At 33.3% G+C, this 26994-nt stretch overlaps 1 protein-coding gene across 8 annotated transcripts in view; it reads right to left on the bottom strand.

The window, feature by feature from the left end:
• NFIB (nuclear factor I B) overlaps positions 1 to 26994 on the bottom strand; it is a 219381-nt gene that overhangs the window by 24482 nt on the left and 167905 nt on the right. For 3 of the 8 annotated variants that reach the window (XM_039876522.1, XM_039876390.1, XM_039876535.1), the window contains exons 7-10: positions 18221 to 18355; positions 15776 to 15960; positions 11212 to 11377; positions 8001 to 8083 (exon numbers count right to left, since the gene is read on the bottom strand). In XM_039876522.1, coding sequence (XP_039732456.1) covers positions 8001 to 8083; positions 11212 to 11377; positions 15776 to 15960; positions 18221 to 18355 — 569 coding nt within the window. The remainder of the gene's footprint in view (positions 1 to 8000; positions 8084 to 11211; positions 11378 to 15775; positions 15961 to 18220; positions 18356 to 26994) is intronic. The other 5 variants (XM_039876675.1, XM_039876452.1, XM_039876744.1 and 2 more) reach the window with 3 other exon arrangements.

The following is a 26994-nucleotide window of genomic DNA, read 5'->3' as shown; positions in this document are numbered from 1 at the left end:
TATTAAAACAATTTATGGCCAGAATTCCAAAAGCAAACAAAGGGTGAAGTAAGGAAGTAAGATTCTCCTCCAAAAGAGCGACGAGTAAAGGTTGAAATAGTCAAGCAACTAAGAGAGAAGAGAAGATAAAGATTTTACTGCATATGTTCTAGGGATGGAGTTCCATAAAGTCTCTGAAATGAGAAACTTGTTCCTCTCCCAATGAATGAGATCATTTCAGAAAAACAAGGATGGGGATCATGTAGTGTACCTTAAAAAACTGCATAAGGGGAAATACTTAAGATTTAAACCATTATCCTTTCCTATGCTACACTCAAAAATTCATGAAGGTAGCTGATAGCCATAAAGAATCAATATTGCTTGTGGTTTCAGAATAAATCTGTTTATTAAATGAGGGCCCTCCACTATTATAAACAGGAGCTTTTGTTAAATATTTAGCAATTAGCTTTGGGAACAAAAGAAAGGTAAGCAAAATGTTCTACTTCACTAGACTGAGCAAAGAGTCTGATATACTAACAGTCCCTCATGATGACAACAGCTCTCAGTTGAACCAGTAAACCATTAAACTGTAAAAAGCATAATCAACAGCGGCAAATTTACTTTTTCACTTTTGTTTTAAGTTTACAGTGACCTCAAGGGAATATCTTAAAAGATGTTTTATGTTCTCTTAGATTTCCTCATTTCTCCAGGTAGCCTCAAGAGAATAGGTTTTAGGGGGGTGAGGGTACATTGGGAAGGTGCTTAAAAGAGATTAACATTCCAATATTCATGCTTTCCTCTTAACTCTTAGATTAGTGGAATTTTATTTTATTACTATTATTAATTACTTGCCACGGAGCAAATAAGATGGCCTCTGAATGAATAAGACGTAGCCTTACTAAACAAGTAAAATGGTCAGAATACAATCATGTTATGTGTGGGACATATAAACACATCTTTAACAAAAAAGATACTCAAGATCATCCTGGTATCTTATAGCTACTTCTAATGTTAATTTCTCAAACCCATGCTTCTTGATGTTTAAGTTAATTAGCATGGGAGAATAAAAAATGGGTATGCAAAGTTCATGAACTAAATAAACATTACTGTACATAAATTGTAAGTATTAGAAAATAAAAAGGTTTTTTTTTAATATATATGGAGGCTACTTTACCTTGTAAAGTTTAAGGTTTCAAGGGAACTTAAAGATTGAGTAGTTCAACCTCTTCATTTTCCTTTTCAAAATAAGGACGTAGGACAGCAAGGTTTAAGGACTTGTCCAAGGTTTGACATGCCTTGTTTGTGTCAGTACTAACATCAAACCTCCTGACTCCTAATCGCTGGTTTTCACTCAGGACACCAGTTTGCCTGTCATTGTTCTTTTCCTACCCTATCCTTCATGCACAGCCCAAGAATATTTAAAGCTACAATGTCTTTAATCATAACCCTCAGAATTTCCTTTACTTCCCTGATTCGACTTAGATCTTTTAAAGTTCATACTTTCAGAAAAGAAGACAAGTTTTCCTTTGTGATTTTCTTGATTGAAATTTGAGGTTTCAGTAAACAATTTTATTTTTACACTAATTATAATAGTTTATCTGGATATTAGACTTTGATAACCAGTAAAAGTAAACTACTGAATAAATGAATGAATGATAAAAAACAGACCATGGAAGGTGGTTGTTATTTTTTTAAGAACTAGCCAAAAAGCTAAACATTTGCATAACCATTATTTTGACTAAAACTTCCTTTAAATGTGTTTCCTTTCCAACCAGCTTATGTGAAAAGTGACCTCTTATCCATTTACATACCTACCCAGAAGTCATATGATAGGGTTTTGCGTCAAGCTGTCAATTATGATAACAGACACAATAAGAACAGCCCAAGTGTTGATAGCCTGCTTCCTGGCTTTATTGAAAAGTTTGTTGATAGTCCACTTGTGTCCTTTCAATTGCTTGCCTCTAATAAAAAAAAACTACCTTTCCAGTGGTTTTAAGGTACCTAGCTTTGGCTTTGCCATTTCATTTGCTAGGACAAATGCTATAAAGAGATTTCAATTAGTATTTTAATTTAAAAAATCCTACAGAGACAATTTCTTAAAAAGGTCATTTGGTGTAAAAGAAATTTTCAGCGTAATCAAAAGTACTTTCAAAATCTACTTTCAAAATTAAAATATTTTGATAAAAAGTAGCCCAGAAATTGAAATTGAAATAATAGCATTATATAGTCATGCAAGAAATATAACATGCTGAAGCTCAATAAAATCCATGCAGTTGTGATCAGTAATACAAGGACCTGAGTTGGTCAGGCTATTCATTCATTAGCTCTGATAATAAGTAGTATATATAGTCAGGAGATTATAATTTCGAGATTATGAAAATCAGCTTTATATCTTATAAACTAGAGCTTACTTTGTTGTCTCACTTAAGAAAAGCAAAAGTGACTTCCCATTTTTCCATCAAAAATTTTAACTCTATATCAAAGGTTAATATACATTTCAATAGCTGGTTCAAATAGCAATCTTTTACTTTCAAACAAGATTTCTTAGCTACCAACTTTTATTAACTTGCAGTAAGTTTTTTTAAATATGTTGTATTGATGTGTAATAGTAAGGATTTATGTTTTTACTATGACCTTACACTCAAATAAAATGGTGATAATCAAGTTAACTAGACCCTCTTATCTTACCAAATTTTCTACGATAGCAAAGAAAGAAGGCCTGCGATTTAGCTAATTCATTAAGAGGCTAACTACTTCCTTAGCTGGAATATTGTCAAAATTGTCTCATATTTGCCATTTATACTGCAGTTGTTAGACTGGATTGTAAACTAATTTCTGTATTTTCTAACGACATCCATCACTCTGCTATATAGTTCCCCCTATCTCAAGGAGAGACAAAACTTGAGAAATGTAGTTCCTTCATTGCTTATCATAATGAATGTGCATAGTGTGTGCATGAAATATAGGGAGAAAAAGAACCACCACATTTTATGAAACTTTTATAAGATTATGTCAGAGAGGAGGTCATTGACACCTCAGGAAAAGTTCCAAATCATAAAAAAGACATTTCTCAGCAGAGACTAAACAGTTCAGTTTGCCAAGGCAGGACCCACGAGTTCTTCAAGCCATCACACCATCTTCCAACAGAAAAGTTAAAGAAGAATAAAGCTCTGATTGAAGTTCTAATTTTAATTTCCCACATGCCAACAGTGGGTGCATTAAATAAGACAATCATCCCAAAGACAATCTAGTTACAAACCTTGAAAAACATTAGAGATTGTGTTAAAAGAAAAGGAAAATTTTAAAGTCCTGATCAGCTGGCATGAGTTGATTATTATGACTCATTAGACAGAATTTTTTTAATGGCAAATTATTAACTGGTTTATATGAATCTTTTTGAAATATTCTTCATGATTATGTGATTTTATTTTTTAGATTCAAATGAGATATATTTACAATAATAAGTGAAATTCCTGTGTCTGAAAAAAACTAGTATTTCAAGGCAGTTAGTCACCAGTTTAAATCAGTAATGACCATTATAAAAAGGAACATGGAGATGTATACTTATTAATAACAACTGCATGTGTACCAAGTTAATGGATATGGCAGCATATACTTTTAGTATTCAGATTTGCAAATATGAATACACTTACAAGTGGAACACAGGGTTAATTTTAATATTTTCCATCTCGATTTAAGAATGTCAATATCCTTGTGTGTTAGAAATGATTACATTGGAAGCTCTGCTTTAGTGTCATTTTGTGGAAAGATTTTTATGATAGTCAAAATTATTCAACAATTTAAAATTAGTTATTAACTCTAATTTACATAGGGTATATTAAAGTTCTTTTCTAAAATAAAAACAGCACTCAACAATGCACACCAATATTTTTCATAACCTAAAAGGATAAATCTTTATAAAGCAGCTGCCAATGAACTGAAGAATGTACCTGGTGATAATATTTATTCTTAAGAGGTCATGTATATTGAAGGCTAAGGGAATGTTTAAAAGAACCCTCTCAGACTAAAACTATCGCCTTTCTAATTTTGAATTTCTCCTAGCTAATATAAAATGATTGATTACCTTTATTTCATGAACTCCTTGATTTTCCATTTCATTCAAAATTTTTTTATATTTGTCCATTTAATTTTTATTTTTTGAATTATTTATTTAGAACAAATTACTGATAGTAAATTTCTAGATGAAATATATAAAAATACTTTTGAGTTTCCATTGCAATATTGCCAGAGGGAATATTGGATATTCCCTACAAAAAAAGCCAAATTTCTATCAAATTTACATAGGGAAAAAAAAGATATGGTGATATCCTTATAACCTTAACTGCATTTGATTTTATCACATTTTTTCTGTCATTAAAAGGTATCTATTGTTATTTTTTAAATTTTATTTTATTTATTTATTTATTTAAATTTATTTGATTAGTTTCAAGTATACAGTACATTGGTCAGACATTTATATAGTTTATAAAATGATCTCCCTAATTGCTCTTTCTCTCCTCTGGTTTCCCACCTTGCCATTGTATTAATGCTAACTGCATTCCCTATACTGTGCTCCCCATCTCCATGACCATCTATCAACTACTAATTTGTACTTCTTTAACCCTTCACCCCATTCTCCCAGCTCCCTAAACCCCCTCCCTTGTGGTCATCACCACATTTTCCTCTATATTTGTGAGTCTGTTTTTGATTAGTTTGTTCTTTTTGTTCCTTAGATTCCGCATATAAGTGAAATCATATGGTATTTATATTTCTCTGACTTATTTCATTCAGCATAATAACCTCTAGGACCATCCATGTCGGTGCAAATGGTAGGATTTCATTTTTTTTAATGGCTGAATAATATTCCATTGTATATATGAACCATAATTTCTTTATCCATAGTCTGTTGATAGGCATTTAGGTTGCTTCCATATATGGCCTATTATAAATTGTGCTGCCATGAACACTGAGGTGCATAAATCTTTATGAATTATTGTTTTGGTTTTCTTTGGATAAATATCCAGAATTACAATTGCTAGGTCAAAAGGTATATACGTTTTTAATTTTATGAGAAACCTCCAGACTGTTTTCCATAGTAGCTGTACCAATTTGCAATCTCACCAACAGTGTATGAGGTTTCTTTTTTCTCCACATCCTCTCCAACACTTGTTCTTTGATTTATTGATGATAGCCATTCTGACAAGTGTGAGGTGATATCTCGTTGTGGTGTTAATTTGCATTTCTCTGATGATTAGTGACCTTGAGCATCTTTTCATGTCTATTGGCCATCTGTATTTCCTCTTTGGAGAAGTATCTGTTCAGATCTTCTGCCCATTTTTTAATTGGATTGTTTGTTTTGTTGTTGTTGAGTAATATGAGTTCTTTATATATTTTGGATATTAACCTCTTATCAGATGTATTATAAGCGAATATATTCTCCCAGAATATCCTCTCCCAGTTGGTTGTCTTTTTGTTTAAAGTACTCATTCATCATTGAGTACTTTAAATCAAATGCATTTAGAACCTGCTGCTAGAAAAGTGGTCTCTTTTAAATCTTTGTAAAGTAATGAAAGGACGCAGTAAATCAATCTCATTTCTGCAGTCGAAAAGAATAACCTTTACTCTACTAAAGTCATTTAGACTATTTCTCTCCCTCTGTTCCTGGATAATAAACATAAAACTTCATCTCTATGATGCTTTTTAAAATTTAAAAGAATAAAATAAACTCTTAACTGGAGCCTTAGTTTAGTAATATACATATATAGTATGATATGCATATACATTCATTTTCTGCATGCCTCAAAATTGTAGCTCATTATGAATTTAGCATATTGGGCTTCTTCAATTCAAAAAGTAGCACTAACACTTTCATTATATAGAGGACAAATTATCTGCCTGCATGGCATTTAAAATTGAACATTAAAATTTTAGTTATGAAGCTTATATAGTTTTTTCTTCCAAGGATCAATGCACATTATATATTTTATAAATATCAATCACATTTGATCAAACAAATCATATTTATATTGTAAAGGGTCTTACTTGACACTGTCCACTTAAAAAACAAGTTCTGGTCTTCTGGTCTTTGATGAAAAAAGTTCCGGAACTCATATATATATATATATATATATATATATATATATATATATATATATATGTACTTTTTTTCAATTAAAATGGGCTTAGAATCCTATCTATGTTAAGATTCATGTTTTCATGATGCTAGCTAAATTTTCTTGATTTATCCTTCGATATGTGAAACGGGAAGTAACTTTTATATAATGAAGTTTTGTGATCATAATTACCTGAGGTTTCGTTTGTCATAAGTGATAAATAAAAAAATTAAAGCTTTCATAGATTAGGACAGAGGAAGGGAAAGATTGCTTTTAAATACATGGAATTGGTTATAATATTCTGAATGTGTTTGGGTCTAAAGGTTTAAATAATGAAGGCATGTTTCTATGAATTAAAAATTAACTGGAATTAGAGAAGTGTCATAAAGAATAATGTAAATCCCATGACAAAACTATTTATGAAAATATGTGGAATAATTTTTAAAAGAACAAGTCTCTAAAACCTATAAATCTTGAATAAGTTTTTCAAAAACACAATGAACATATACATTTGTCAAATAGAACCATATTATAGTAATTATAACACATTTCATATTATAGCAATTTTAGAGGTGAAAAAAGCAACATTCCAGAGAATTATGTTGAAAAGCCAATGGCTGGCAAAACCACTAATTATTACTTGGTATTTTCATAACTATGTACAGATGTTTTCAGTTAGTTCTCACTCTTTTGTTTTGTTTCGTTTTGCTTTTTTTAAACCTGGCAAAACGTCAAGTATCTTGAATAAGCTATCATCTTATGATTTTCTCTGAACTCTGCATGTGGTGACCTTTAATACATGCAGTCTGCCACCTTGGTCTGCAACAGGGTTGAACTGGAGAATTACACGTGAAGCACAGTAAAGATGAGAACAATAGCATAAGCTAGGTGGACAGGTCTATAGCAAAAGAAGCTGGCATGAGTAACTATGTGGGCTTACTACGTATGTAAAAGCTCACACATATGCACATACAACTTATGTTATAAATGAAGAGCAAGTTAGTTAATACCAGCTCTTTCTTATTCATTATAGCCTATTTTTCCCTATGTAATATTTTGCACACTGTTAATTTCAAATCGCTCTGCTATCAAAACTTGAGTGCAGCAAACATATGCATCATAAAATATATTTAAATTCTGAAGTGGTTAAAATTATTTCTGTCATCCTGTAACTGGAATCGTGGGATTTCTGTATTGGTATGGTCCATGCTTTTCACTGTGGCTAATTTGTTTATAAGCCACCATTAATCCTGGCTGTATATTTTCACAGTCTGGGTAAACACTTCATTTGCATTAAATTTACGGCATTAATGAGATGTGAAATTTAAAATGCTACTTGAAACATAAATGATGTAAGAAAGCAGAACAAAAAAAAGTGTTTTATCACATCTAAAATCAGTAAACCAATTTAAACCTATTAAAATAGGAATGATGTGTCGCATGAGATTTTAGCTTCGTAACTCATCTTCTTGGACTAAAATACAAAAATGGGGAGTAAAACATCTGGAAAATATGAAAGCTCAAAAACACAAATTGTGTACTGCTTCTACTCTAATTGGCTTTTAAATCAGTTTTCAATTTTTTTTCTTTGGAAGCTATAGGCTATTAAGTTCTCAACAGCCAATAAGACAGAAACATACTCTTTGGCTGACATACTGTTATTCATGAATGCCATCGATATATAATGTTACAGAGGTGGAAAAGGTCTTGAGCCAATGAGAGAAACCCTGTTCAGAGAGGCAAGAAACAAAAGATAAATGAGAAAATATTCTGGAAAATGAAATGATCGATTTCTTTCTCAGAAGCCCCGTGAGCCCCGTTCTGAGTCCAGATCTGAGAGGCAGCATGGAGAAAAGCACCAATGCGAAAGCGTGGCTACACCATCACACCTGGGTGAAACTTGCCCACCTGTTGCTGATGTAGGAAGGATGGGTCTCTTGGGCTTAGTCCCACATATCGATTGGCTTGAGATGTGCCTGAGGCTGTGTAGGCTGATTAAGGAAGAACAAAAACAAAGATAAAAATTGTGAACTATCAGATTGAATACCCTGTCCACGTAAAAGAAACCCAGAGAAGTGGGACTTGGAACCAAAAAAAAGTCTCTATTTTTCTTCTGTTTTGTCTGAGTGAACACTGAGTGATATAAACGGAATGGTAGTTGATTTCAAATCAACCAATTTATCCCCCTCCCCAAAAATCTATTCAGTGAATCATATCCCATTGTTTGGTGTAGCATCTCACACTTATGTGCTCCAGTTAGTCTTGCAGGAATACCAAGGACTGGCTAAATAGAAGGACTCTTTTCCTAGTTGTATTTTTTTTTTATCAGATATTAATTATCTAATAATGGAATAATAAATGATGGTCTGTGAGTCTAAATGTAAAAGCAGACTGAAAGTCTATCAGGAAAAAGTGAAAGCTTTTAATGATTGGATTTAAACAGATGTGCTTGATAATAAAGGATGAAAAATGTCTTACTTAAAAGTCTTACTAGAAAGAAAATCTAATATTACTAACATAAGGAGAAGCCTATTCTTATTATTATATCATATAGAATAAATTAGCTCAGTATTTTATTTAATGTGAAAATGACCTTAAGTTTGATAGAAATGTTTTTGGAACAAAAAATTATTTCTTTTCCATAAGCATAAAAAATCAATTTCTTGTGAATGGCCTGGGGAATTAATGGCAACTTTTAAACACATGGCCACCAGGTAGGAAATAGATACGGTGAACACTCCTTGAATTATTACTGTCTCACCTTGCAAGTACTCTTTGTATAAGTGCTTTTTGGTAGAGGGTGAGTTTTTCAAAAACAACAACAAAAAACATCTCCCTATTCCTAAAGAATTTTGTTTCTTTTTACAAGGAAAGAACTAATGTATCTTCCCAACACTAGCCAATTCCATTGTTTCATATTGGAATAAACAGAAAAACTAAATTTTAACCATTTATGTTATATTTACAGGTCTGACAAAAACTAAAATGTTTGGTTTAAAACCATCAGATTAACAAGAAATCAGGACATTAATTTTAAAAAGGCTTTTTAAAAATCAATATATTAATTCTGCCATGTTCAATCTGAAGGACTGCAGAATTTGATCTATCGAGGCTTTTTTAGGTTAACTTTTTAAGACAGTGAAGATGCTCACAATTCACCTTTTAATTATTCCTGAATAAAGGGTTCAAGCAAGGGCAACCAGTGGCTCCTATTCAATCTCTGGGCTTCTGGAATTCAAAGCATAGCATGGACAGCTGGAGAAGAGCCTCATCCTTACAGAGTAGGTGGCAAGTCTGTGCTACTTCTTTTCGACCATGAGAAAAAGGTTTCCCTGATCTCTATGTTATCTTTAATTGTACTGACTTACCAATTCTCACTGTCAGTGGTACCTAGGAAGCTGGAGCTACAAGTTTGTTTCGAGGAAAGAAAAATGACTCACTGTATTTAATGCAAGAATGGAAAATGAACTGATGCAGCCATCTTTTAAATATTTTATAATTTTATTAGTCAAATCAGATTCCTTTTTGATCAACCTGTATGTGAATATAAGAACAATTAATTAGCAGACAGGCTGACTGTACTCCCATAAGTGAGCTGCGATCACTTGGGTCTGATCTTCCCTTGACTCTCTCCTGTTAATAACACTATACGAGTAGGTACCAGAAGTTTCTGGAACTTGGTTTTGATCATTTCTCCTGTGATAGTCTTCCAAATACTTCAAAAAAAATCTTTGCTTCCTTTTCTTTTATTTAAATTGCTGACTTGTTTGTTCGAAGGTGCCAAGACATCCACTTTTAAAATTTGAATGTATAGTATTTCAATGACTGTAATATGCATAGCTAATCTTTAGAACAAAATAATTTTTAGTCTTTCTTGGCTGTCTCATCCATCTGTGCATTCAAGAAAATGTTCACTAGTGATGGATCCTCTACCAACAAACCAGTTACTTAGCATTTAATGATTATTGATGGGAATTACGAGCCTATATGGACTTCTTAGTCTCTGAGGCCTCATGAATTGTGAGAAAGAAATGCTGAATTCACTGTATACTCAAAGTATTGTCCATTTTTCTTGTAGGGTTTCCTCCTAGGTTTTCAGAAGCCACACACACACACAAAAAGAGCATCTTTCTAATGGCAGAGAAAGAGCCAGTGGTGGTTCCAATTGGCTCCGTAATTTCATATAGGAATTTGCAGAACATGGGGATTTTCTTGCTCTAGGTAAAAAAATAGAAGCTCTGAATTTAAGATATAGTATGTATAACTGAGAAGGAGCATGCTAATTCCTCCTGACTGAAACTTTATCCATTCTAATCTACCAATCTATGCATACTGGCTCCAGCGCTAGGAAGCTGGTAGTCTGGATGAAGCTAATTGAAAAATTGTGTAATAATTCCTTGTGTACTTATGATTATTCTACACTAAGAAACAAAGGAATCATTTGAGTTATTGGTATGTGCTGTGTAAGTTCACTGGCTAAATAACTGACATTTAAAATGTTATGGCCATGCTAAAAGCATAGTACCTGAGGTACTATGATAGGAAAAATAATAAAAAAAAAAAATTTTAAGTTGAAGACAAAGAAAGAGCAGGTTGCTTACATGTGCCTAATACTACATTTAAGATGTTTTCTGCACCCAACACTGTGTGACTGTTTTTACAATGACATAACCTACAGTAATGTAAACATGCAATTATCTTACAGAGGAGGCACTGATTCAGTCTGCCATGCGAAGGGACTTGATTCCTATAGGAATGTTCCGATAAGTAACAATTATCTAATCTCTCTTTGGGATGATATAAAAACCTTGTATACTGCGTTAGGTTATTCAGTGCATTTTCAGTGTATACCTTGAACAAGCAGGCATGACTTATTATTTTTGTTATAGCTGTTTACTCAAACAATTACGCTTCTCCCTTTTCAAATAAGATGCACTGATTGAAATTTGATAAGAGAGAGCATGTGATAGCCAGGCCACATACATGCCTGCTGGTTCCACATAAATGAGAAATCTCCATCTGGTTGGGTAGCTGGAAAAATTGCCATGTTTTCCACCTTGGATCAGATATCCAATGGTGCCTTTGATGGACATTTCTCATTTCCTACAGAAATACTTACTGGTTGCTGTAGGTGAAGCTGCCTCACCTTCAGTGGATGTAGTGATGGGTTTAGTATCTGTCATGGTCAGGGTCACAGGTCGCACTGCACTGGGATGGGGAGAGGGTGCCAAGACAGGAGTGAAATGGCCAGGCACTTTCCCTACTACTTGACCACTGCTGTTAGGCTACAAAACAAAAACAGAATGCCGGGTGAAACAATCCAAAAGGCAGTCATCTTGTCCAAAAACTCCACTCAGCATACTCAGCCAAGTGGACCCTGCACACTGTGCGTAACTGCCACACAGGCCCTCTCAAGTCTGAGTCAGAGAGGTCAGTCAATGGTTAGTAGTAATACAAAGCAGCAGCATTTAAAAGAAAGTCTTTACCTTCAAAGCACTTTATATCGGTTAACTGTCTTTACAGTACTCCATGGGCAGGTAGAAATGATCCTTTCATTTAGTAGGCCAGAAAGCTCAAGCGAATACCTAAATGCGTAGCTCAAGGCTAAAATGGAAGTCATTACTGAGCTAGTGAGAACAAGAACCAGTGCTTCTTCTCTGGTCTTCATTTTCTATAGTCAGTTTTGGCTTTCAGAAAACAATTTTTTTACCTAAATGATGATGTCATTGACACAAGGAAGACAAGAATATCTAGGCAATCAAACACATCAAACTGAATAATTTCCATCATTTATAGTCAAGGCCCAACCTGCATACAAAACCTCCAGCTCTTGTTCACACATAGGTACACTCAGATATACACACCAGGCAATTTAGATTCTAGGATCTCTACTCAACTATTGACAATCTACTAATACAAGCAGATAGAATGATATTTAAAGCATTTAAAATTTCAGATCCATACAATGATATAAAATGCTGAACTAGGTCTCTGACTTTACATCTACAAATAAAAGATTTCCAAAGTAAATTAAAATGTGCTGAAGTCAAACAGAGGGCAATCAAATACACTCTGTTACCTGAGTTACTCTTCCACTGTTGGGCACGGAGAGTTACACAAAACATTTATTGTTGACATTTGTGGGAATTAACAGATAAAATCCCCTGGGCAATGATAGAAAAGATATTATTATCTGAGTTTTAGCCCCGGGTACAAAAATAGTATCCATGGCAGGAGACAAAATCCTAAGGGTGCACTGTTTGAAGAAATACTTGAATGTATTTTTTCTAGACAGAGAATGCTATTTTTAATTAACACTCGTGTTGGAATTCTCCACTGCATGGTGTACATAACAATTTGCTGTGAGGATATTCTCCACAAATATTTAGTCTTTATAATCAGCATTGCTAAAAGCATAGAAGCAACGAAGCAGAATATTTATCTACATACCTGCACAGAAGTTAAAAGTAGACATTTCTTTAGAGAAAAAGAGAAATGGCTGATAATACTTAAATACAGTAACTTAGAGACATGAACTAAGGCTTTGGTTGGGTTCCTCAGAGGCCACAATATTTCTTCTGTAAAGAAAATGGACTTCTTGAATATCCTGACTATTCTTCATGAGTAATTTTAAATATTTAACTTTATGTCAGGAAAATTGACCAGAATTTCCCCCTACAGAAGCCTATGAGAGTTATATCTTTAAACTAATTTTATTTAAAATATTCCATTAAATAGCATGACTGTCTCACTCTAATCGGTGCAGCAGCAATGTAATTAATCTCTAAATTGCTATGGCGAAGACAAGGCATTTCAGTTGCTTAACTTAACAATCAAAATCAGTGCAGCGCTGGAGGATATTGGGAAGAAACAGTTGACTACAGGTGTACAAGTACTTATTTTTCCCCCCATTTTTAGAGCTAAAAAGCTGAATATCAAGAGTCTCATTTCGAAATGCAAATTAATGGGTGTGAAGTGGAGTTAAAAATGAAAGCAGATATAATGTTGCTCAAAAACCCTCAGTATACCATTTTTCCTTTCAAAGGGAACAAGTCTGTTTCTGAAGCAGATCATCAACTTCTGGTTACTTGAATATTGCAAAAGACTGTTTTATATGTCTCACTCAAGAAAAAGGACTGATCTCTGGGGTAAAAGGGGTCAAATATGTAGTGAAAGATATCTAACTATGGGAGGTGAACACACAATGCATATATATATTTGCTTTACTTTTAAATTGTACACCTGAAACTTACTGGATTTCATTAACCAATGTCACCATAAAAAAATAAGTAAGTAAGTAAGTAAGTAAATAAATAAATAAATAAAACCTCTAACCAAAGGGGTTCAGAGACCTTCTAAGTTGGTGAACACATTCATGTGCTTGAAGGGTGACATACCCTAACACCCTGGGGAGAGAAGCACCTGCACTCAGGACCGTTTGGAACTTTGCCTTATAAATCTCTTCACCTACATCTTCCTTTTATCTTTTAAAATATATTTTGTATTAAATCCATGAAACTAAAAAAAAAAAAAGAAGAAGAAGAAAGAAAGAAAAAGGACTGATCTCATTTTATCATTGGTGGAACATTCGGTGGTAAAAAAGCATTTCTGTATACTGTGTTCACCACAACAATTTAACAGTACCTACCTGAGAGCATGGGACAGAAGATGAATGACAATAATGTTAAGAAGTGCTGTGACAAAATATATTACCATTCTGCAAGCTTTGTCTACTGGAACTGAATCAACATGAACCACCAGATGTTTCAGTTTTAAAAAATAACAGAAGTGACATAAAGAAAACCCAAGCCAATACAGTCAACTTTCCTGAAACGCAGGGTCACAAGAATGAGAGGGTTATTTCTTTTCAGTTTTCTACTAGTTCAAACAGGTGAAGCTACTTTAAAAAGCCTCTCTTTTAACACTTTTAATAGATGAACTTCCATACTGTAGATATGAAAAGACATCTCATCTGAAGATGAAGTTGAACAGCATTAGGAAAGGATTATCCTACTTAGTTCATTGCTCCTATTATACAAAATTCTAAGAGGGAATTTTTTTTTTTTAATTGAGATGAGAGTACGATGCTTCTCTTAGAAGTTGGATCTTTATGTTGAAAATATGAAGAAAAACTTAGGACAATATAGGCAGATTACCACCTAATACAGCCTCTTAACTTATAAAGAAATTGAAATATATGTAAAAAAAAAAGTACTGAATAATTAAAGAAATGAGTAACATTAAGGGCCTGATTTTAATTTGCATAATTTTTCCCCTAACAGTGCCTAATTAAGACATCAGTTTAAAAAAAAAATCCAATGGAACTCTAAGATTTTCCACACTGAATTAACGTTAAGGACTTTTAATGGATGTCTTAATTAGACTTTGTTATTCATGGAAATTCTACACAAATTAAAATCAGACCTTGTATGCACTGTTCCCAGCTGAGTCTAGCAGAATGCTCTGAGGAACTGAGACTTTCGAATCTATGCTCTGACAGCAAATTTTATTATCAAATTGATGTAGTAACACCCCATTGTTTTACTTGTAAGTAGCATTACAGTCATTAAAAGTGCTAGACCATTTGGACATTTTCTTCTAAAATATAGTTTAACTTCAAGTTCAAGATTGGTGTATTTAGCTTAGTATTATTAGTCAATGGAACTAAAACTACAGGTAACTTTTTAAGTAACCCGAATGGTTGCCCAACATGCTATTTAAAATAAAACATTCAGAAAGAACCATTTTGCTTCAAATTAAGGCCAAAGGGTTTTCTCTCCCCACATCTTTCTTTGTTAATTCTAAATTAATATGCTAACTGAACATCAGTAACAGAATGTTTACGAAAATCTCTCAGAACTATAAGAGATATAATAAGGAGTCTTGGAAGTAAAGCAGCAAAGACAAATACCAGACCATAAGCTCAGAATTATATTACAGATTTCGGACATTACGATTATTGATAGACACAGCTTTGGCACAAAGACTGTCTACTTGACTGTGGAAAATCCTCTTATATCAAATCCCTAATGAAGTGACCTCTCCATGGAAGAAACCACATGTTTAGGGAGTGAAAAGGGCACATGAGTCACTACACTTACACAATGAATCCCTAGAACCAATGTTTACCAAAAAAAAAAAAGACACTTCTGGTACTGTCACTCATTATTAAATGTAGTCATGTCTGTGCAAAGAATATTCAAGTAGTCATCAAACATTGAGAATGTTTACATTACCAAAGCTTATTTTAATACCTAATTGTTAGTCTATAAATACAACTGTAAGTTCTTTTGTGTGTGTTTATTTTAGCGCATACCTTGCTCTTGCCTGAAATAAGCACTTTGTCTATGTGTCAAGCCAGGTATTTCAGAGGTGTGAACTCCAGCTCAGAGCGTTTTTGTCAATGTACCTTCTGCATAAACTTTCTCTTCAGTCAATAAAAATCTAAAAACATCAAACCAAAAACATCTTCACAAATGTGCCCCATTGGGGCAACACACTTCCTACCTGTCATTCAGCCACCTTTAAATAAAAATCTATTGAGTCACCAAGACACTTCCTGAAGATGGATTTCAAAAGCTTGATGTTCTGCCAGACATACTGTCTGAGTAAGCTCCATTTCTTAAAGTTAGACCTGTTCCATCTCCCTTAGGCTCTAATCTTATTTTCTCTCTCATTTTTACCTGGCTGGTTTGCGGACTGGATGGATCATAAGAAGGTACATAGTTCTTCAGAGTATCCTGAGGATTCAGGTGGGGAGGATATCTGATTGTTGGATGAGAAAAGTAGCTCGATGGGGCTGGAGGAAGAATAGCTTGTGTTGGAAATGGCAACGGTGAGGGTGGAGGTGGAGTTCGAGTTGAGATGACTGCATAAGATAGAAAAGGAAAGATCGGCTTGTTAGCTGTTTTCTTTAATGCTCCTTACTGACCCTAAAGAATGCCGTGAAACTATAAAACCGAAAGCTATTCACTTTTTCCCAATGATTTAACCAAACTCTCCTAAAATATCAATTAGTCTTTTATTTTCAATGCCAGTACTGCTAAGCACACATAGACTTAACCCACACTCTAGGGAACTAATAATCTTGCTCTCTAGATCTATGAATGACTAAAAAACAAGGTTTCTCTTTCATAGGTTAAGCCAATACTTCACAAAACATTTATTTAAGCAAAGTTATTCTCCATCAAAACACACCCTTTGATTAGAAAGTCTTTGTCTCATAACTCCAGACCAAGTTACAACATTAATTAGAGAGCAGGGGACCCACAATTTTCTACCAAAATTCAAAACAGAAGTGTAATCCAATTTCAAATAAATATTTTCTCTATATATCCTAGCTAGCAGTTGTTTAGAATAAAAGCCAGTAATTAAGAAACAACAATGTCCTAAATAATGGCCTGATCCTTGTTAATTTACAATTTGAACACAGAGCCTGGAAACTTTCAACTAATAAAAATGTTCCTTTCATAACCAAAAAAAGCTCTATTCTTTAACTATTTTTCTTCCTACTCCAACTTTTACTATATGTAACTTAAAAGATATTATTAAGACAAGACCAAGAATAAAATCCACAGAAATGTGAATTTAAACTTTCATATGGCATATTAAATCACATAAATCACATATTTTTATAAAGGAAATAATACATAAAACATATGCAATGTGGGCAATGTTTAATTGTACTATAATTTTGCCACATTAGCATGACCTCAATTTATTATTTAGTTTCTGAAATATAATTCTTAAGTTTGAAAAATGGGGAAAATTATAACTGCATGATCATTCTCTCTATAATGTTGAGGGAAACATTAAGTACAAATTAAGAGTACCAACCAGTATATGTAGAAGTAAAGATTAAATATGTTTCTATTTAATATTTCTATCAAAACCATAGGAAATCATGTATGATAAATATTTAATGTTTTATGAGACAATCTAGCAAACAATATGAAAAAATAAATTCTTTCCATGACCTTTAAATGAAAATCATCTGGAATAATTTATCTCCAATTTTGTAATTATGTGTAAAAAAAAAAAAAAACTTTTAAGGAATATTGTTTATCTTCCCCAAAGAATGTCCAGGGCACTCAGAATCTTCTGGATTGTTATTACAATGCAGATTCCTGGGCCTAACCACAGACCTACCAGATGAGGACCTCTAGGGGTGAGAGGCACCAGAACACACAATTTAAACAAATGCCTCATATACTCTTCCCACACACTGAAATTTACACATTATCCATTAAAGGAGTGCATTGCAGAGAACAATTACATGTTTCTTAAAAGTCCTTATTAAGATTTCACTTTATTTAAGATGTATATACTTTCGAAAGTATAATTTAAAGAAATACAAACACATAAGTTAAATTGGGCATCTTTTCACTTTGTGTCAAAGTGCTCTGAATTTCAGCTCAATTGAATCATGGTATTCACTCATATCTGTACACAAACCCTTGAGGGATAGTGCTTATTATTTATATTGCTTATTATTTATAGCTTATTTTTAATTTTTGGAAGAGAATTTAATATTAATTATTTTTTAAAGTACAAATGTGAAATACTGGATTCTTTTTCCTATTTAAATTATTAAATATAACATCAAGTATATTAGCCCACAGGAAAAATTTGTCTATGTAAAACAATTGTCAAAGAAAAGTACCTTTTATATTTTCTGGTTAATTTCACTCCCAAATAAATAATAGTTTTTGTATAGAAAATAACATGTACAGAAATAGTGTCTGTATATCTTAATGCCTCTGGAAATACTCTAAACTCAGCAACATACTGAAATTACATCCTTCTCTTGGTTAACTATATAGAATTAGGAACACCCCTGAAGCTATAGTTAACTATGTGTCACATGTTTTCTAATTTCTTGTGATTGCAGTCTTTCCAATAACGGCAATTTGAAAATGCATATATAAATGTTATTTAATTGTATAGCTTTGAAAATCTTTTTTCACATATTGACATGAAGAAAATATTTGATCAGATTATGACCTCTTCTCCTTTGGCTGAGAAAATATGGTCACCACAGCTATAAAAAAAACTTTTACTCCATCTCTGAGAGTTTGGGCTCTGCAAACAAGAAGGAAGCTTCTCCTCTTATGCCTGAAACTCCTCACCGCTGTGTGCAACTCCAGGTATTCCGGGATGATGGTGCTGGGGGAAAGTGCTCAACCTTGGAGAAGAATCCTGTGGAGATGTAGAGCTGAACAATGGCTTTTCAGGCTTCTTCATAGTAGTCGGTGAAGACATATCTGCAAAGGAAGAGGAATAAACCCAAGCTTTGTGACTTTCTCAAACTATAAAGTTCACATTAACATAATAAGAGATCTCATTTTCCAACATTTTATTACGTTTGCAATTTTGGCTCTTTTACAAAATATATATTGAAAGTCAAAGTTCCAGCTATGTTGGAGCTTTGAAATATGTATCAGAAACAATCTCTATCGCTTCATTAAAACTATCATCAGAATAATTCTACTACTAAATAAATCTTGAACTTCTGAAAAACAAAGTATCACATTTCTGTTGGCCCCTTGGTTCACATCAATGTCTTTTTTACCACAGCATTTCATTGTTAGATTTACACAATTCAGGGGTTTGTCTTTGACCTGCTGACTATACTGTGGAAAACAATAGAAGAAAATCAAGTGCAAATGTGAGAAACCACCTTTTGGTAAACTGGTAAGTATATCATTGGTTTAACGTCTTTTATGGAAAACTCATTACTTGTTTTCTCATCTGCAAATATTTGCTGGAGAGAGTGAAGATGTTAAGAAAAATAAAAAGTAATTGCTGCTGTAGGGATACGCACTGTCAGTGAAAAGGAAAATGGTAGGAAAATGGTGGTCAACAGTCAAGAAGGAGGACGTGTGTTGAGAGCAGAGGCGTTGTGGTGTTTGCTTCTATTTCTCCAGCCTCTCTGCACAGGGGCAGTGATCACCTCAGCCTCCCCAGGTTAAGGAAGGTGCCCCCATTGGTGCTATGTTTAAAATGTGGATGTGGATGACATTCCCAGAGAGAGGAAATGTTCCAAAAAAGAGGGCCATAAAATATGCAAGTAGTACAAATTATCTGTGGAGTGGGAAAGTACAGAGAGAGATAAAGGAAGCAAGCAGCTGGCAGGACCCACGTGATATGGGGCCATGGATGTTGTGTATAAATGTCTGAATGCTGATCCTATGAAAAAATGCTATTGATGGGTGAACCAGGATCACATTTACAGTTTAGAGCAATCCCTCCATAAAATGCATGGAGGATGAATTAGCCAAAATGGAGAGAGCAACCATCGAGACCACTTAAGAAGGTATATTAATAAATATATTCATTCCACAAATATTAATTGAAGGTCTAATTTATGCAAACACTGTGCTAGTTGCTGAGGACATAAGAGTGAACTAGATTTAGTTTCAACAGCTATAAAGCTTAAAATCTAGTAAGGGCATACAGACAAGTGAAAGGCATTACAAAAACTGTGTAAAAAGTGCTATAATAGAAGACATATTCAGGGCTGCATTTATTTATTCAATCATTCATTAATTCCATAAATATTTAATACTGCCCAAAGACAGATCACAAGAACTTGGAATTAGGGTAGAGATAGAGCTAAGGCAGTAAACAGAATTAATTTGATTCAATCAATCACTGATGTAGAAGGTCATCATCTTGGATGACTGAAAAATGGCACCATGCAGTTAATTCAAATAGAGAAATCAGGAGAAAACTTCAGTTGGTAAGAGAGGGATGCACACTATTTTTGATACACTGAGTAATGCTGATTTTTATGAAGGTTCACAAATGTATAGTAAAGTGTTCAAAAAATCATGAGCTATACAATTTATATTTTTATTACTAAAATTTTAAATTTATACACAAGTAGAATAGTAATTGATACTCATGTACTCACCACCTAACTTCATCAATTATCAATTCATAGTCAATCTTATTTCATCATTACCTCATCTACACTCCCTCCTCATGTATTCCTTTGAAGCGAATCCTAAGCATCATATAATTTCACCTATAAATATTTTAGTTTATATCTCTAAAAATTTTTTTATGAAAAGAAACAAACCAAAATTTTATCATACATAAAATATATATCAATGTGCATTTTTAATTAAGAATTTTTGATATGAAAAAGACTTCATTAATATTATGAAACTAGTTATCATTATGTTTAATCCTATTAATATAAGAAACGAGTAATCATTATGTTTTACCATTAGAAAAATTACCTCATTTTTGATAAAGAATTCAATAAAATTAAATGTGTTTACAGCACGTTGGCAATTAAAAAATGGATAAAGACAGGAGACGTCACAGTCTACAAAAAATGACAGCTGTGTTTGTAGCTATAAGGTGACTATCACTAACCTATCAGGACTTGGATGAGTCAGTGAATCATTTCCTTATATCTTTCTCAAAAAAAAATTATTAATGAACCCATAGCTATTAATGCCATTATAAAAAAAGAGAGAGAGAAAACGTTAAAACCATTTAAAAATAAACAAAAGGACGTTCATTTCAGCTAAGTTTCCTTCAAAATGCCAAAAATAATACTTAATTTCACTTAAGAGTGATGTGATTTTAGAAAGTAATACTGCAAAATATAGATTTTGAGCTGATGGAAGTTAATCATAGATTATTAATCATATAGATTGGTAGAGGTACAAAAAAAAACCTTTCTATTCCATCTCTTACTTTATAGATGATGTGGCAGGTTTCCCTCCCAAATTTTTAATTAAAAAAAAAAAACTTAGAAAAAGAAACTGGTTAACTTTCTATTGACACTATTATGCTTTACTTGTGCTTAAATATAAATTTCAAATAAAATTAATCTGTGTAAATCAGTTTCTAAAGACTCTCTAGTATAAATAATAAAGCATTTACTGTACATCATTTAAAAACAATTAAATATGACCAGAGCTTGGGAAGCAGAGTAAGTGTCATTCTAGTTATGGCACTTCTGGAGATCAATCAAGGCTATTGCAACTACTGTAACTATTTCAGAATTTTCATTAAACCCAGCCAAACTTACATGAGTCTCTTTTTGTAAAGGGTACATAAATCAAGGGTGTTTGTACAGAAGTTTGATAATATAGGTGATTTTCTAATTTTTGAGAAATAAAGCCTTTGCATTTTTTTTCAGTCAAAATGATATACTTGGCTTTATCAGGTAATCATTATAGGCCCATTTATTTTTCAGGTTCTCTTTTCGACATGCACCTTCACGTTCAAAACACACCAAAAAAATTATAAACGCCACTACAACAGAAAGAGAATAAAATTTACTCTTCAAGTTGTAAAAGGAACCAAGAACTGTCTCTTCTTCAAACAACAAAATTAACTCAATAGTAAAAATAAGAATTGGAAGATCCACTGGACATACTGAAACGAACTTCTTCAAAAACACATAAAGAACGGTAGTATTAGAAAGTAAGCTTAATTGCCTCTGTTTTCTCATTAAATGAAATTAACTTGGGCCCATTAATCAATAAAGATATATTGGTACAAAGCATGTGTGTGACACTATACTAAGTACTTAGGAGGACACAAAGTAAACCACCTTTCCCAAAGAAAATAAAAAAAACATTTCTGGAGTAGAGAGGGAATAAAAATGAAAGGTTAATTATCTGGCAGAAGTAAGGGTAGAGTTTCTAACTATTATATTTAATCATGAATCAAACTAATATTGTTTTGATTTTAATTTTATTTTGAATGTCTGCAGTCTGATGGACCTCATGCCAAACTGAAAAATTATATTGCTTCTATTTTTAATGCACTCATAAGCTACAGAAAAAAAAAATGCTTGAGGAACGAATATATTGGAGAGATGGTTTTAAGTGACCTTTCTGTGAAGAAAAACAAATGTCACACTTTTCACAATCTATTGTTCCTCAAGCAGGAAGAATAATACATAACAATATTAAGTTAAAATAAGTTAAATAATAATAAAGCTGAATAATATATAATAAGTTGAATAATAACGCATACATAATAATGTATAAGTTGAATAATACGTGAAATAAAAAAGTTGAAGAGAGAGGTAAGGAAGATGATAAGAAAAGGATTAGGTGGTGTTTCTGTTGGTGAGGAGGAGGCAGGATTTGCTGGTGGCTGATGAGAAAGAAGCCAAAGACAGGGAGGGCTTGAAATCAGACAAAGAAATTTAAATATGATCTAGAAAGCAACAGTTTATAAATGAATTCATTGTAGAAGGGAAACTTTCCAGCAGCTCCATTTCCTTGTTCTGTTCTTGTAGCTTCCACTAGGCCCTCTTCACTTGTACCTGGTTGAATCAAGACTTTCCGATCTAGTTTCCTTCCCAGGCCTTCCTCATTGTGGTTCATAATAAAAACAGTAATCGAAATCATCTCCTTCAAATGGTGTCTTCTTCATTTTACAATCTACCATGGCACCACGTTTTTATAAATTTTTTCCTTATTCCATTTTATTTAAACTTTCACTAAGCAACTTTGCCTATGGCCTCCCTGGGGAGGAGGGAACCAAGAGGAATGTGTTTCTAACTCTGTGCCTTTCCTTGTATATGACAGTCCCTTGTACTAGAATATTATATGTCTCTTTACCTTCTTATTCCATCTATGGAGCAATATTTTATCCATTGAACCAACTTGCTTTATTTTCTTCATAATTAATCCTTCCTAGGAACTCTGGAGATCGACATTGCCTGAACGATCTTATGTTGGTGTCTTATGTTACTTGATGGATTTTCATTATTATTTTGTATTTCTTTTATCCATAGCATTACACATACACACACATGCATTTTTTTTAAGTTTACTAATGGCTTACCTCCTACAGAAGATAATTTAATCAAAGACACAAAAATATGTGGAGGCTGGAAGAACATGCTACTGAGGAAGAGAATTTTTAGAAATCCAGGATTGAAAGACGATAGAAGAGGTAGAGCAGACACTGTGTCTAGGCAGTTTTAGAATCTCTTGCATATTAAAGAAGCTGTATCGGGGAATGATAAGTTGTAACGTAGGATAAGCAAAATAACCATAGTCAGTATACGTTAAAATGCAGGTTGCCTGAATTGATACCACCCAATGAGAAGTAAGTGAACGTAGAGCATTCTAATAACTGTGAGAAACTATGGCGAGGCACAAAGTTCAAGATGTTAAATAAGACCACATGTTCCCTGTCCTGGTGATGCTTACTGTTCAGCAGAGACAACAGACATTAAATGTAAAAATTCATTAAATAATTGCAATTGTGATAATATTAGATTATAGGAAGCATTCTAAAGACAGAAGATTAGGGAGGCCGATCTAAAAAAAGAAACATTGAAATTGACAGTGTTATGCCTCAGTGTCTACACATATGTTTAGAGTTATAATTGGACAGTTAGTTATGGCTTTAGAAACCAATTATATAGTTAAATTCATAATAAAAAGTCACCATGTAAGATAAAGTTCAAGTGGGCTACTCATATAAGCTAAGATTCACTCAGACTTAAGCATACTTTTAAATAAGTATTTTGCAAAATCAAGTTATCACATATTTTTTACTAGCTATGCTATAATTTTTTTTTGGCATTATGACTTACATACATCCTCAGCCCTGATGTGTCATTCATTTCACAGCATCGCTTCAAAGAGATAAAGGCTTAAGCAAATAAAGAGTTAGATCAACTCATCTCCCAGCAAGGTAATTTCATCTACAAAGGAAGAGTGTTGCTGTGTAACACAGCGTTATGTACTCGACTCATCGGCAGCTTGCACAAATGGTGCTCCAGATGTATATCTGTTCAAGTCAGCCCAAGGCAACAATTTTGATCAATTCTAATGTGATAAAATGCTGCAGGGAAAGTGTGCAGAAACGTGTTTACGTCAGCCCTTAATTAAACTGTTGTTCACTTCCAAAGAACCTTAGGAAACACTAATGAGACATGAGTTTTGGCAATTTCTTCATCAAAGCAAAGACCCCTTCCTCAGTCTGTAGCAGCCTGTCATCCAAGCCGCTCCCAGGATAAATGTCACATGGCTCTCCAATCAGTTAGACACCTGTTAGTAGAACTTCACTGAAGTCAACTAGTGATCTAGGGCAAGCTCAAACAGCCACCTTAACACCTGCCTGTCTGGGACACCTGCTCCTTTTTCACATATAGTAGAGCAATATGTTAGCTTTTCCAATATGCTTGAATAGATTAAGGTTACAACTCGGATTTCTATAGCCTACATAGAAAACATGTCATTTCTTTAAAAATTTTTTTCTACTCTTCTCCCCTACAATGACACTCATGGTACACAACTATTTCAAATCAATTATGTAAGAACACACAAGAATTCTTGAATTTTTAGACGTCATTATTTCAGCACAGCATAACACTAAATTAAAATATATTAACTACGCCATGCCTATGATTTAGAAAAACCTATTTCCATCTACTTAAAAAAGAAATGAATTGCCTCGAAATATTTTAGAAGTTCAATCCTTTTACATATTCATGTCTATGCTGTATTTCTTCTTTACATGCTATACTTGCAAGCAAGTCTAAATTAACACATATAGGTACGAGTCACCATTTGCTGACTTCTCTTATTTTCCAATATTTGTTAAGGTATCTTTTATTACTAAGTGCTTATAGAGCTATAGTTATTCTTAAAATTATCTATTTTTTACATTATCAAGCTGCCGAACAGATGTTACTGGATTAATTTGAGCAGAAGAAAACTCAAGGTGCAATGAAAACTATCTTTGACCCTTTGGTATGAGTGTGATACAGATCAAAGAGCAAAAGTGCATTTGAGAGAACATTTAGCTTAGAGACAGTCCATTCACCAGGATTTGAGAAGATTATATTATCCTGACAAGTCTTACTAAGTTACTACTTATTGTTTTCTAGGTTTATTTTTCACAGGCTTTAAGATTTTTATAGTTTAAAAAAGTTTTATAGATTTGTAAAAACTCTGGACATAGAAAAGCTCTCCAGAGACAGACACCAAACTCATTGTTAGAAGAAGGCAAATGTGGTCAACACATCCATTACTCCATTAAAACTCTGTCAAGCAAAACAAAACACTGACAGTAAAAAACAAACGTTAGCTGCACTGGGGAATTTCTGCTTTCTACTGAAATGTTGGGGTGGAAACTTGAAGACAACATGAAAAAATAAATGAATTGTCTGCATAAAATAATAATACTATTTAAAATAAACAAAAAGCTACCAAATCTAGTGTGTAGGACGAGTTCAAGAGCAAGAAATCTGATACTTTTACTTCAACCCATAAATCCAGAGTCAGCCTTGAGACAAGGAAACAGCTTGGGCCCTGTGCCCAGAGAACAAGGAGAAGACAGGGAAGATGCTCTGCCAGCTGAATGCTAAAAGAGACCCAGATTTCTGTTCCCATTTTTGTCTTGGGATAAATCGTATTGAAAAGAGGAAAGTTAGAGGTTATTTATAACTGTATAAATGTTATATAAAATACTACAATTATCAAGCCTAGAAGATCTCAGCCCAAAGCTTTGATGTATTTATTTCTATAGGTGTCCCTGTGGAGAACCACACTGACTCTTACTTTAGTTCCAGCTATAGATCAAGGACTGATGGCGGGGAAGTACTTGAGGAAGTGTGTGTCCTGAAGGAGGAAGAAAGTAGGCTATACTTTTACTTGAAAACTTTGCACAGTCCCTGAGATACCATCTGCATTTCCCCATTTTCCTTTACAATAAAATGGAAGTTGTCCTGGTTCATGGGGAGAAAAGATATGGTATGATGCCCAATGGTTTAAATGAAATATAAATGACAAAAAAAGAGGTGCATGGTTAGTTACAAGGCCACAGAGACACTGTTATTTAAATATATTTCAGAGGACACATTTCAAAATTGCTTCTAGAGCCATGTGTAAATATTACAGATGACAGTGGAGCACTGCTAGTTGAATTGTAAATTGATAAGACTTTTGTGGATTCTGTGCCAATATTTAGCAAAAGCCTTAGAAATGGATATACCATTTAACTCAGTAATTCTATAGGAGAAACTTATTTCTTTAACAAAATTTCATTGAGCATCTACTTGGTGACATTGTGTCAGGCAGTATACTAGGCACTGGGGACAATGAACAGAATGAGACAGGAACAAACTAAACAGATTTAAGCATAAAGATTTGTATGCAGTGATGTTCACTGTATCTTTATTCATCATATAAAAACTTGGAAACTACCTAAACATCCATGAGCAAAACAGATACTTAAAAATTTATAGTATAGCCATTGGGGTGGCATAGTATGTAGTCATTAGAAAGTGGAAATTAAATGACATGGCAAAGTGCTATTATATTATAAATGAAAGATAAAAAAAGAAAATAATTTACAAAATAGCATATGTCATCTAAGCCCAATTTAGTACAAAAAAACATGAATAGGAAATTCATAGAAAAAAAAACATTGAAAATAGATTATCATATAATACAGCTAAATATTAACAAGGTTACATCTATGTGACTGAATTATAGGTGGTTTTTATTTTCTTATTATATTCGACAGTTTGTTTTGCCAAATCCCCCACAAATAAGTCTTACTTTGTAATAAAAAGAAATTGTAAAATACATATTTTGGGGGAAGAAAATATTGCCTGTAGGTAGATATACATACAATTTTTATAAATAATCCTCAGTGATGGGTGGACAATATTGGGTCTTGTTACTGTGCCAGACATTATACTGAGAAGGAAATACCTCCCATTGGTCTTAGGAATTGGATGCTGCAAAAGCGTTCAATGAAAAGCTTAAAGGTAACATCTGCAATTTAGTTAGCTAACAGCAAAAACAATGTGTTTTTGAGAATACAAGTGAAGAAAAAAAGGATATCTGAATATCTGTTTCTAAGGACTCCTCTGGATATAAAATTTTATGATTGTGTGGCA

This window comes from Pteropus medius, unplaced genomic scaffold (genome assembly GCF_902729225.1).
Source record: "Pteropus medius unplaced genomic scaffold, Ma_sr-lr_union100, whole genome shotgun sequence".
Classification (NCBI taxonomy): domain Eukaryota; kingdom Metazoa; phylum Chordata; class Mammalia; order Chiroptera; family Pteropodidae; genus Pteropus; species Pteropus medius.
Note: the sequence above shows the minus strand (reverse complement) of the source record. Positions and strands in the feature narration are given on the sequence as shown.